The sequence below is a fragment of the Lepidochelys kempii genome, chromosome 7 (genome assembly GCF_965140285.1).
Source record: "Lepidochelys kempii isolate rLepKem1 chromosome 7, rLepKem1.hap1, whole genome shotgun sequence".
Classification (NCBI taxonomy): domain Eukaryota; kingdom Metazoa; phylum Chordata; order Testudines; family Cheloniidae; genus Lepidochelys; species Lepidochelys kempii.
Genome location: NC_136386.1, coordinates 45,842,423 through 45,855,157, shown reverse-complemented (window position 1 = coordinate 45,855,157; position 12,735 = coordinate 45,842,423). Strand labels below are relative to the sequence as shown.

General features: G+C 39.1%; 1 protein-coding gene across 13 annotated transcripts in view; it reads right to left on the bottom strand.

Moving 5' to 3' along the window:
• DOCK3 (dedicator of cytokinesis 3) overlaps positions 1-12,735 on the bottom strand; it is a 585,647-nt gene that overhangs the window by 94,808 nt on the left and 478,104 nt on the right. For 9 of the 13 annotated variants that reach the window (XM_073352483.2, XM_073352491.2, XM_073352484.2 and 6 more), the window contains 5 exons: positions 12,080-12,250; positions 10,696-10,782; positions 7,523-7,715; positions 5,489-5,616; positions 1,891-2,037 (listed from right to left, as the gene is read on the bottom strand). In XM_073352483.2, coding sequence (XP_073208584.1) covers positions 1,891-2,037; positions 5,489-5,616; positions 7,523-7,715; positions 10,696-10,782; positions 12,080-12,250 — 726 coding nt within the window. The remainder of the gene's footprint in view (positions 1-1,890; positions 2,038-5,488; positions 5,617-7,522; positions 7,716-10,695; positions 10,783-12,079; positions 12,251-12,735) is intronic. The other 4 variants (XM_073352488.2, XM_073352497.2, XM_073352490.2 and 1 more) reach the window with 2 other exon arrangements.

Here is a 12,735-nt window from a genome sequence, read left to right as displayed (position 1 = left end):
TATTTACCATGAATAGTTAAAGATCAATTAATTACCAAAATCATGTTATCCCATCATACCATCTCCTCCATAAACTTATCAAGTTTAATCTTAAAGCAAGATAGATCTTTTGCCCCCACTGCTTCCCTTGGAAGGCTATTCCGAAACTTCACTCCTCTAATGGTTAGAAACCTTTGTCTAATTTCAAGTCTAAACTTCCTGGTGGCCAGTTTATATCCATTTGTTCTTGTGTCCACATTGGTACTGAGATTAAATAAATCCTCTCTCCCTCTGATATATTTATAGAGAGCAATCATATCTCCACTCAACCTTCTTTTAGTTAGGCTAAACAAGCCAAGCTCCTTGAGTCTCCTTTCATAAGACAAGTTTTCCATTCCTCGGATCATCCAAGCAGCTCTTCTCTGTACCTGTTCCAGTTTGAATTAATCCTTCTTAAACATGGGAAACCAGAATGGCACACAGTATTCCAGGTGAGGTCTCACCAGTGCCTTGTATGACGGTATTAACACCTCCTTATCCCGACTGGAAATACTTTTCCTGATGCATCCTAAGACCGCATTAGCTTTTTTCACAGCCATATCACATTGGCGGCACATAGTCATCCTATGATCAACCAATACTCTAAGGTCTTCTCCTCCTCTGTTATTTCTAATTGATGCATCCCCAGCTTATAATTAAAATTCTTGTTGTTAATCCATAAATGCATAACCTTACACTTCTCATTATTATATTTCATCCTATTACTATTACTCCAGTTTACAAGGTCATCCAGATCTTCCTGTATGATATCCCGGTCCTTCTCTAAATTGGCAATACCTCCCAGCTTTGTATCATCTGCAAACTTTATTAGCACATGTTAGCAAGTGAAGGTAAAACCTAGACTTGCCCCTACAAACTGCCTTTTCTTCATTAGGAATTTACCGCATGTTTTTATTGCATTATAGCTAACAAGAGGTTAGGAAACCTCTTTATTCCTAGTGTGGAGGCACTGACTGTACATCTACCTGCACAACCCACTCAAATTCCCAGCCAATTTGTAAGAAAATTAACACTGGATGGAAAGCGTTTTGGAGAACAGATTGACAACACAAGTGGCACTAATATCTGCTCAGTGTTTGAATCAAGTAAAAATAGGGTTAGGATAGAATATGTAGTGCAAGGAGTCCAGGAAGGGAGAAGACTGGATGGGATTTTTATCCTTCTCCCCCCCCTCTTTTCGTGAAACACAGGGAAGAATTCTCATTCCTTCTTTATCCCATGCTGCTGAATAATTTGGGCCAGCTGTATGCTTATTAGCACCCTTTGAAAAGATCAGGTTTGGTGCTATATTCATCTCTTTGCTCCCTTCCTCCCACCCAGCTCAGCAACACACTTGATTTCTTATCTGTTGTTTCCTTCTCCAGAAGGATGCACCTGTTTCATTTGTGGGAAGTGATAAGTATGGATCAGTTGAGCAGAATCTCTCCAGGGACTGAAGTGAATGGCACTGGCCTGCTGGTGAGGAATCATGATATTCCCAGTGTTATTTTGGTGCCCATTTAGAGGTGGAGCTCTAAATCATCACCTAATTGGCATATGCCAAAGACTACCAAATGATAATTTGCAATCATAACTTCAAATGTAATCCAAGACAGTAACTATAGCAATGAGGAAAGCTTCCTGGGCCCCATCAGTTGCTGATGTAAACGTGAAGCAGACTGACTAGTGCACTGTGACCGATTCTTTTCAGAGTGGAAAGAATGGTTTCATGAGTGGGAAGGGAAGGAGAGAAAGCTGTGATCACCCATGCAGGAGAGATAGTAATGAGGTGTAGGTGGTTGTGAGGGAGTGGGATAAAGGGAGCTGAACGTTAGAGAAGCAGGAAATAGAACCTGATTGTTAGTTACTAACAGTGATTTCGGCTGTGCACTGCGGGCAACGCTGCCCTCTTACCGCCTCCTGAGACTGCGATTTACTCATGATAGTAAGCAGAGTCTGTAAAAGTACATCCAGGAGGCTCTCCACCATCATCTCAACCTCCTCCCCTACATCTGCCTCCTACAGTGAGCAGTAAGAAAACAGACAATTAGTAGCTGAGGACAGAAATGGCAAGCCAAATGTGCAGCTCCAATCACACCAGGAACGGCCTTCATGATGGAACTCTGATAACTTTAGAGAAGCTCAGGAAGAATTGTTACTGTCATAACCATAGGAGTAGCCTAAATTCCTCCTTACCTGTAAGGGGTTAAGAAGCTCAAGTAACCTGGTTGGCACCTGACCAAAGGAACCAATGGGGACAAAAGATGCTTTCAAATCTGCTGGGGGGAGAGGTTTTGTTTTGGGTTCTTTGTTTCTGTGGCCGTTCGCTCTTGGGACTAAGAGGGACCGGACATCAATCCATGTTCTCCAAATCTTTCTGAACAAGTCTCTCATATTTCAAACTTGTAAGTAACAGCCAGGCAAGGCGTATTAGTTTATCTTTGTTTTCTCAACTTGTGAATTTTCCCTTTGCTAGAGGGAGGTTTATCCCTGTTTTGTTGTAACTTTGAAACTAAGGCTAGAGGGGGTTCCTCTGTGCTCGTTGAATTTTCTGCTACTCTGTAAGGTTAACTACCAGCCTCAGTTTACAGAGGTGGTTTTTACCTTTTTCCTCTTTAAATAAAATCCTTCTTTTTAAGAATCTGACTGATTTTTCCATTGTTCTAAGACCTAGGGGTTTGGGTCTGTAGTCCTTTGTAACCAATTGGTGAGGATATATGCTCAAGCCTTCCCCAGGAAAGGGGTGTAGGCTTGGGAGAATATTTGGGGGGAATAGGACTCCAAGTGTTCCTTTCCCTGATTGATTGTTAAATCACTTGGTGGTGGCAGCGATCCCAAGGCAAGAAAGGAATCTGTGCCTTGGGGAAGCTTTAACCTAAGCTGCGGGTCCCCACATCTGTACCCCAGAGTTCAGACTGGGGAAGGAACCCTGACAGTTACCAAAAGAGATTCCTGGAGATGGAGGTTCGAAGGCAGAAAATAAACATTGCCCTACATAGCAGACACTGTCATATGGCTGCAATGTTATAATATGTGACTTCTCACCTCTTCCCTCCCTGATAGAAGGGTATTGGAACACATCAAAAGATATAAATTAGGGCTGTCGATTAATCAAAGTTAACTCACGCGATTAACTCAAAAAATTGTTAAAAAAATTAATCGTGATTAATTGCACTGTTAAACAATAGAATACCAATTGAAATTTATTAAATATTTTTGGATGTTTTTCTACATTTAAGTATATTGATTTCTATTACAGCACAGAATACAAAGTGTACAGTGCTCACTTTATATTTTTGATTACAAATATTTGCACTGTAAAAATGATAAACAAAAGAAATAGTATTTTTCAATTCACCTCATACAAATACTGTAGTGCAATCTCTTTGTTGTGAAAGTGTAACTTACAAATGTAGATTTGTTACATAACTGCATTCAAACAAAACAATCTAAAACTTTAGAGCCTACAAGTCCACTCGGTCCTTCTTGTTCAGCCAATCGCTAAGACAAACAAGTTTGTTTATATTTACAGGAGATACTGCTGCCTGCTTCTTGTTTATGTCACCTGAAAGTGAGAACAGGCATTCGCATGGCACTTTTGTAGCCAGTGTTGCAAGGTATTTACATCTCAGATATACTAAACATTTGTATGCCCCTTTATGCTCTGGCAACCATTCCAGAGGACATGCTTCCATGCCGATGATGCTCATTTAAAAAAATAATGCATTAATTAAATTTGTGACTGAACTCCTTGGGGGAGAATTGTATGTCTCCTGTTCCGTTTTACCCACATTCTGCCATATATTTCATGTTATAGCCGTCTCGGATGATGACCCAGCACATGTTCGTTTTAGAACACTTTCACAGCAGATTTGACAAAACGCAAAGAAGGTCCCAATGTGAGATTTCTAAAAATAGCTACAGCACTCAACCCAAGGTTTAAGAATCTGAAGTGCCATCCAAAATCTGAGAGGGACAAGGTGTGGAGCATGCTTTCAGAAGTCTTAAAAGAGCAACACTCAGATGTGGAAACTACAGAACCCAAACCACCAAAAAAGAAAATCAACCTTCTGCTTGTGGCATCTGACTCAGATGATGAAAATGAACATGCGTTGGTCCAGTCTGCTTTGGATCATTATTAAACAGAACCCATCATTGGCATGGACGCATGTCCTCTGGAATGGTGGTTGAAGCATGAAAGGACAAAAGAACCTCTAGCACGTCTGGCGCACAAATGTCTTGCGACGACAGCTACAACAGTGCCATGCGAATGCCTGTTCTCACTTTCAGGTGACACTGTAAACAAGAAGGGGGCAGCATTGTCTCCTGCAAATTGTAACCAAACTTGTTTGTCTGAGTGAGTGGTTGAAGTAGGACTGAGTGGACTTGTAGGTTCTAAAGTTATTCTTTTTTTATATTTTTGAATATAGCTTTTTTTGGACACAATTTTACATTTGTAAGTTCAACTTTCATAATAAAGAGATTGCACTACAGTACTTGTCTTAAATGAATTGAAAAATTATTTCTTATTTTTTACAGTGCAAATATTTGTAATAAAAAATAAAGTGAGCATTATACACTTGTATTCTGTGTTGTAATTGAAATCAATATATTTGAAAACGTAGAAAACATCCAAAGATATTTAAATAAATGCTGTTCTATTGTTTAACAGTGCAATTAAGCATGATTAATTTAATCCTGCAATTAATTGAGACTATTTTTTTTTAGTTGCTTGACAGACCTAATATAAATCCATACTGAGACACCTGTGTACTCCATGGCACAGTGGGACTAACTTCTATTCCCCTAAATTCTGTGGGAATATTGCTTTATTTTATCATTTCTTTCATCCCATTCAAACTTACAGAACTACAGTGCACATTTCAAAATACTCCTTGATGTGACTTATTTTAAACACTATAGACTTCCTCCTTTGGAGTAACCCGGGATAGTTCTCTGCCCTGTACGAAATTGTGAACATTTTAAAAAAACAACTGAGGTGGCATTTGACATAAGAGTATCTGGAAGATCAAAGCGGGCTGTTTAAATCAGCAGCAATTTCTGAATATAAGCGTGATTTCATTGATAATTTTAGAGTTCTCTTAACATTCACCCTAAAGTTACTGTTTCCTACAGAACTGCAAGTGACAGGACTGGGTAGGACTTTTGAGCACCACAGATAAGTGAGTTCCAGGCTAGGGTGAAGAAAATTAAACAGTGTCAATCTTGCTGGGTTTGTCTGAGGTTTTTTGTGTGTGGGTTTTTTACAGCAAGAACATGCTGTAACCAGAATGCTCTGAGTCATACACACAAAGGCAGCCATTCACTTAAGGAATTCTCTTGCTGCTAATAAAGTTAGAGTTCTGTTATAAAAAGATTCACTGAAAAAGATATAGTTTCTATTGGATATATCTCAGATTGTGCTTCAGCAATTTTGTGTTGGAATGGAGAAGACAGGTGGGCAGATTACCAAGGAGCTGGCCTTGATAATGGAGAAGATACTACTGAGGATCCCAGAGCAGATGAGTAACTCCTTCTGCTGTCTCAGATGAAGGTGAATGTGATGAAGAACCACAGGAAGCAAGATTCGCCGGGATTCTAAAATAGGGAAACAAGACTCAGAATTATTCAAGGACAGACCAGAATTTCAGCAACCTTGATATTATCCAAAAACCTTGTATGTGGAAACCAAAGAATTAGTATTAATATAGGATGCTGATACAGTAGAAATCACTTAACTGCCCCCCGATTGAAAGACTTTCAATGCAATGCATTTTAAAGACACTAAACAATGAATTAATGAATTCATAAATGGCATGCCTGATGACTACTGTGAATGTGCTTGCAAACAGGTGTGAATTGCCATTTGCTAGAATTAATTTCCAGCTGTGTGGCCCTTTGTTCACTTCATGCTGCTTTCACAGCAGCTTAGTGAGTCAAACTCTGTATATATTTAACTCGTAGGAAATTAGCTTATCTTTGTGGGTTCATCACCTTAAGGACCTAACTGTCTTCATTGCACAAAATAGTGGAAAGGGTGCAATGTTAGAAGCAGGGAGGTTTTCTGGCTTTTGGGAGGTAGGGCCACATCAGGAGTCTTGCCTGCAGTAAGTTCTGATTGGCCCAGACTCCTCAATACTAGGATTTCCTCATTCCTTCCTCTATTATGTCTGGCCAATGGTCTTGCCTTCACCAGCTGCAGGGCCCTGCCCTTCCTTTATTCTGGGAAGCCCCTGTAGAAAGGCTGCAAAAGACTCACGAGTAGGGAGAAAATAGAAATCAGCACCAAAGGCAGCCCCACGTTTGAGTGGATAGGTGCAAGGAAAACAGGCCAGTAGCAAAAGGAACACAGGAAGGAACAATAAGGCTTTCTGCTCATTGGAATGCAATAAGGTTAAGAAGATGTAGGGTCGGCAGGTAAAGGAGGGTTTTGGATGCCGGAATCCCTTGTTAAAGAGAGGAGGAGATGAAGAAGCTAACAGAGAGGAGTCAGGTTTACTTAGCTCTTCCTTTTAGAACCCTAACGAAAATATATTAACCCATAGGGTTAAAGTATTTAAAGAAACAGAATCCATTGCCTGCCAATCAGACAATATCACTGCCCTCTTCTCTGATCTGCTTCACTTGTTTCCCTCTTGCCACCCACCTTAGTAAAGTTTAATCCTCTCTTCCTCACCTTCAAGGCCCTGGCAGACTCAGCCCTGGCTTATTGGATCTCACCTTCTATTGTGTTTCCTCTCTGTCTCTTTCTTTGGACAAATATGCCATCTAAAACCTTTTTGTTTTCTTCTTCCACTCCTGTCGTTTTAACTACTTTCAAGATGACCCTTATACATGGAATGACCTCCCCATCTCAGTGCACCAGGCTCTCACCTTTTCCTCATTCAAATGCCTCTAAAACACCCACTTCTTTTATAAGACCCATAAATGTTGAAAATAAAAATGTTCAGATTATATATTTTTAAAAAACCCTATCTAAAGTGACTCTTTCCTTGGTCTCTCATTGCAGCTCCTCTTTCAGTGAGTATCTTCCAGGCTGCAAGCTTGCTGGGGCAGGGATTGTCTTGTCCTGTTCAATGCAGTTGTAATAGGAAATAATACTAGAGTTGTAGCACAGTGCATTCCTTTGAGCACTGATAATCATAATAATTGGATCACTTAATAAGAATGTTTTTAATCAGTGGATATGCTAGTTAAGTGTATTGTTCTGTACCTTAAATCTCATGTTTTCTACACTATCTGAGGTCACACTATTTATGGGGGCATACCACATATCGTACACCACATTCTTCTCTGTAAGAAAAGCTCCATATATGTAGAACAATATATACATACATACACCATAAGTACAACATAGCTAACAACTCCAAGTTTATTTGTATTCTTCACTGAATGGTTCTCCACAAAGTAGCTGCAAAAAATGCAATACAATCCTACTATCACTTTGCTAGATTTACCAGGGGCATTCAGCTGCAAGTGTTACAAATGGCTGCTACTGTCTTACCTGAGAAAGAAAACAGGCGGCTGTCCACAGTGCGTGCTATAGACTGCAGCTTAACTACATCCATCGACTGTCCGATATGAACTGTACTGGGCATGCTTCCTAGAGTTCCCCTCACAAACTCTGCAACTTCCTGCACAGTGAACATCTGCAATAGCTCATCAAAGATAGCAGGGAAGGAATTCAGTAAAGCAGCCTGAAAAAAGAAAATGAACAAGTTATGACAGTTTTGAGTTCTCTAACCACAGAATAGGGATGGCACATCATAGATATATATGTGTGAAATACAAATAAACAATGGTAAAACAGAGTTAAGGGTCTGAAAAACGCTATTACATTCAAAATGGTGGCTGATGTTCTATCTTTGTAACACCCTGCAGCTCACAAAAGCAAAGCACTTCCGGTATGTGAGCTTTTTGTTCTGAAAGCTTTGCAATATCAACATATTATAGAATAAGTTGAGCACAGAGTGATTTTAAAAAAACACAAAACAGTACTGTCTATATTATAGCCTCACGGTTTGTAAAATGGTGTTAAACAGATTCTTTTTTGGTCTCCTGTCAAAAAACAAACAAACACCCAAACTGGTCCAAATATTTTTTTCTTGATTTTTATCTTTTAATGAAAAAAAGTGCTTCTGAGTTAAGAACTTCTATAAAGATTTTTGCACTGAAACAACTTAATAAGGGAGAGTTACAAACCATTCTGAAAGGTTGTTCATAAATAAGATACTGAGAGACCCTTAAAAGCACCACCACGCGATACTAGTGTACTTTTACAACAGTGAGGCAGAGTATTTTTGCATCAAAATAATGCATCATACCATGCAAATAATAGAGCAAAATTTATTTCTGTGATAAGGGGGTATCTTTAGTACCTTGGAGTTATCCCTGAAGGTATCTCTGGACTGGAGGAAGGACCTCAACGTAACACAAACAGAACTCTTCATTTCACACTCCTGTCCTTCCTTCCTATTCACTTCTCCATGACGGTAGATAATTCCATGAGCCCTCCCAATCTCCAGGCCCACACGCCTGATGTTATCCTTAACTCCACCCATTTACCCCTCATATTCAGGATGTTTTAAAATCCTGTTTCCTCCTTTACAGTGCATCCAAAATCCCTGTGTGCGTCTTAATAACATCCCACCTGGACTATTGTAACTTCCTCTCTAGTCTTCCCAACAGCTGCCTCACTCCTATCCAATCTATCCAAAATGTCACCACGAAACTCACTTTTTGATCACATCATCCCTTTTTATGAATCCCTTAACTGACTCTGCAGTCCCTTGCATAACAATTTCAAAATAATTGAACTCAATTTGTTAGGTTCTTTCCAGCTCTGCTCTTGCCTATGTCTCATCAGTGGCTGTCCACCACTCTCCTCTATTCTGCCAATCTTTCTTCCCTCCACATACTTTTTCTTTTCTCCCAGAAGTACTTCTGTGCCTTCTTTCATGCTGGCCCTTAGACTTGGAATGTCTTCCCTGATCCTATATACCACACAATTTCCCTCTTCAAAACACTTTTATCCACAATCCTTCCAACAAACAATGATCCTCTAGCTAATGTCCTTTACACAATAAAAATAAAAAATGCAATTATGAATAAAATAAAATCAAAAGCCTTTTAGAACTAACAATTTGTCCTGTATAGTTCATAACATTCTCTATATTCCTTCACCCCTTCCTCCATCTCTCTTGCCTGTTATCTCCCCCAGCATCTTGTCATGTGATCAATTTAGATTACATAGTGGCCTAAAGAGCTTACAAGTGCCATCACATGCAACATTATTAGTTTAATTAAACGTGTATCAGTTTTTTTAAATATTTCAAGGTATCTCTTTGGAGGCTATTACAATGGCTGTGAATCTCTACATCAGTTTATCTCTGTGATAATCTGATGATTCTGTAGACTAACTTTGAGAGGTCTGAGACAGCCTTCGGGATAATGGCCTGAGATATCAGTATTATGGCCCTGGGTATTCTTGCAACAGTTTGCCTGAAGCCTGCCTATAAATCTATCTTCTGAGTGGGAGGATTTCTGTAATGATTTAGGAAACCTAGTAATAGTTCAATATTATGCTAGATAACCTGCGGGATCTCTGTGGTGGTTTATTAATTCTTAGAAGGATATGGCTGCTTTCTGTACAAGTATCTGCAATGGTCTGGTATATTCCTCTTGTCAGATCATTGAACTGGAAAGAGGGCAGAATCAATTTCACTGTGATGGTCGGGAAAGGAGCATGGAGAGAGAGATCTCTAACATCCTGGGTGAAAGGAGAAGTGTGAAGGTTTTTTGTTTTTTTTTTCCTAAAGGCCTTGAGCATTTCTGTCATGGCTTAATAGCTTTTCAGTTATCTGGGTTGCTTTTTATTCACTCAAAAGACCTAACTCTGGATCAGTGTATGAAAATATAAACAATGAAACAGGAACAGGGCTGTTCTAAATTACCATCTTCACCATTAGATTTAAGTCTTTGCTGGAACATTATTGGATCAGTATTGATATGAAATATTCAACAGACAAGCACTGGACTAGTGTTACTATCATACAATGATACATGCACTTAAAGAACCTAATCATTATAACAAAAGGCTTGAACTTGTAAATTGCCATTTGCCACAATCATCCTGGTAGAAGCAGAAAGGATGAGCAAGGTCCAAGTAAGTCTTCTTTCATCATTTGTTTAAAATATCTTCTCTCCCACCATTGCTTCTCCTGACTATTAATATGTTAAGCATCCTTTATAATGAAGGATGCATAAGATCCAATCTCTCTTCTCTTTCAATATTGGATCTATAATATTTTCTTTCTCGTTGATATTGTTTTTCATGACCATGTAGTTATTAAATATATCTTGTTTACTGAAGAATGAATAAGACCCAATATCCGTTCTCTTTCATGACTGATTGGATATACTTTTTTCCTCTCATCGTTGGTTCTCCTGCACAAGTTGACTCACATAGGTATTGATGACCACTTGTACTGTATTTTCAGTGTTTGAAATCCTACATGTTCAATCCATTATCAGAATATTTCACATCATGAGAAAACCTGAAGTGTACACTGCACTCCAAGATTATATGCAGGAAAAGATGGATTTGGGTAGGGAAAGGAGAGTCACGGGGCACATCCATGATGAAAGAGTGGTGCAGGCAAGGTGATTATTACTTACAGAATTAAACGACGGCCTTGAAGTACCACCACACTTTTGTGGGGCACATGTCCCAGCTCCGCTCACCTGTCCTCCAGGCTGAGGGGCCTATGGGTCAATGAGGGTCGAGGGGGCAACACAATGGCAAGTGGGAAACAAAAAGTAAACTTTTCAAATATTAAACAGGACAGGTTTTATAAATATACAAATGCCTGAAGTGAAGACATTTCGAAAGACAGTAGTAACACAGGGCAAAAAAGAGAGAGAGAGAGAACAATCCTGTCCTCAGTTCAGTTTCCCTTATGTATTTATGATAGCCCAAACGAAAAACAAAAGAATGGTTTCCCCAGACACTATTTTCCCCCAATGTCAGTTTCCTGGTAGAAAGTTGCAGTGATTTCTGATGACCCTGGTCCATACTCTTGCTAAGTGATTAAATCAAAGGCTGCAGCAGTGGTTCTCAAACTTTGTCATAATGTGGACCACATCTCGAGAGAGAGAGAGAGTGTCTTGCTGACCACTTTTCCTCCCACTGGGATAATTAAACTTTATTGTGACAACTACAGCAATTGCTTCCATGGAAAATCCTATTAGGACAATATTAAATGTATCTGTAACTGTCTTTTATTGCATTTTAACTGAGAATGTCGAGAAGCAGCACGACATTACCAGTCAGCTCTATGCAAATCACAATTTGAGAGCCTCTGAGCTAGGGTATGTACATACAGCAAAAGATCCTACTGTTTAAAATGTTAAGTTTTAAATGTTAGTATAGTGATCTTTACAATAACACAGAGCCAGACTACGACATCCTTACTCACACTGAGGAGCGCCTTACCTTATATGAACTCCCACTGAAGTCAATGGAACTGTTTGCAAAGTAAGGCACTACCAAACATGAATAAGGATATCATAATATGATTGTAGTCAATCCACCATTGATTCCAGTAGTGATGGTTAAACTGAGGATGTGAATTTTTCTAGGGTTTGCTAGTTAATTACACATCAATCAAAACTTTTCCACTATGCGCAGCTGCTGTGATCTACTGTATTAACTTGAGCTTTACTTTCCTCTGTGACTAATAAAGGAATTAAAATGCCTCTGTGCCAATTCTGAGACATGCTTATGAATGAGACACTTAACATAAAAACAAAAAGAATATGGAATGTCTACTCTAACCACATAACATGACAATATATGTCTCCCTTCACTGTAAAACTGCCTAGCTGTTCTGCATCTGTTCACTGTCTAAACTTATTGTGGAACTATGTCACTCATTTCTGTAAAATCAACCTGTAAAAGAGGGCAAATTATGCCTCTTAACTATCGGATGAATATGTTGCTTATGCATAAAATAGCTGCCTCTGCACTTCCAGGTGAATTCAAGTATAGAAAATAGCTAACCTGTGTGAAGATGAGAGTCTCTGAGCTCCTGCTGTCCAAGCTGAGTACAAATCTGATGGACTGGAAAAGCTCTTGGATACTGGAGCGAAATTGTTCCTCCTCCATTCCGCAAGTAGCTCTCGAGTAAAGGATCCGAGATTGGACAATGAACTTGAAAAGATATTCCAAGGCCTTAATGAGTAAGAGAGGAATGAGAGTAACAGAGAAAGAGAGAGATAAGGGAGCTTTAAAGAGAACCAGGAAGATTTTAATAACATTATTAATAATGGAATTCTTCATTCACAGAGAACAGGGAAAGAAAAACAGGTTGTGTAAATTAAACACAGTTATATACAACCTGCTCATAGCTAATTGTTCCCTCCTCACCAACAATCTTTACTATGGAAATCTCTCACTAGGATAAAAGGTGTGTTCTTAATTCAAGTTAACTGAATTAAGGCAAAATCCTAGTGAAGATAATGCAGTAGGTAGTTTTCATGCAAGTTAGCCAGTTGAGCTAAAAACTAAAGGGGAGCCTAGTCCTTCAGTAATTTTTCTAACATACATGAGAACTACAAACTACTTTGTCTTCAACAGGTTTTACCCCTAGTTAACTAACTTGAGGATACATTTTTTTGTTCCTAGAAAAGACAGCAGTGATGCTGCGACTGCATAGG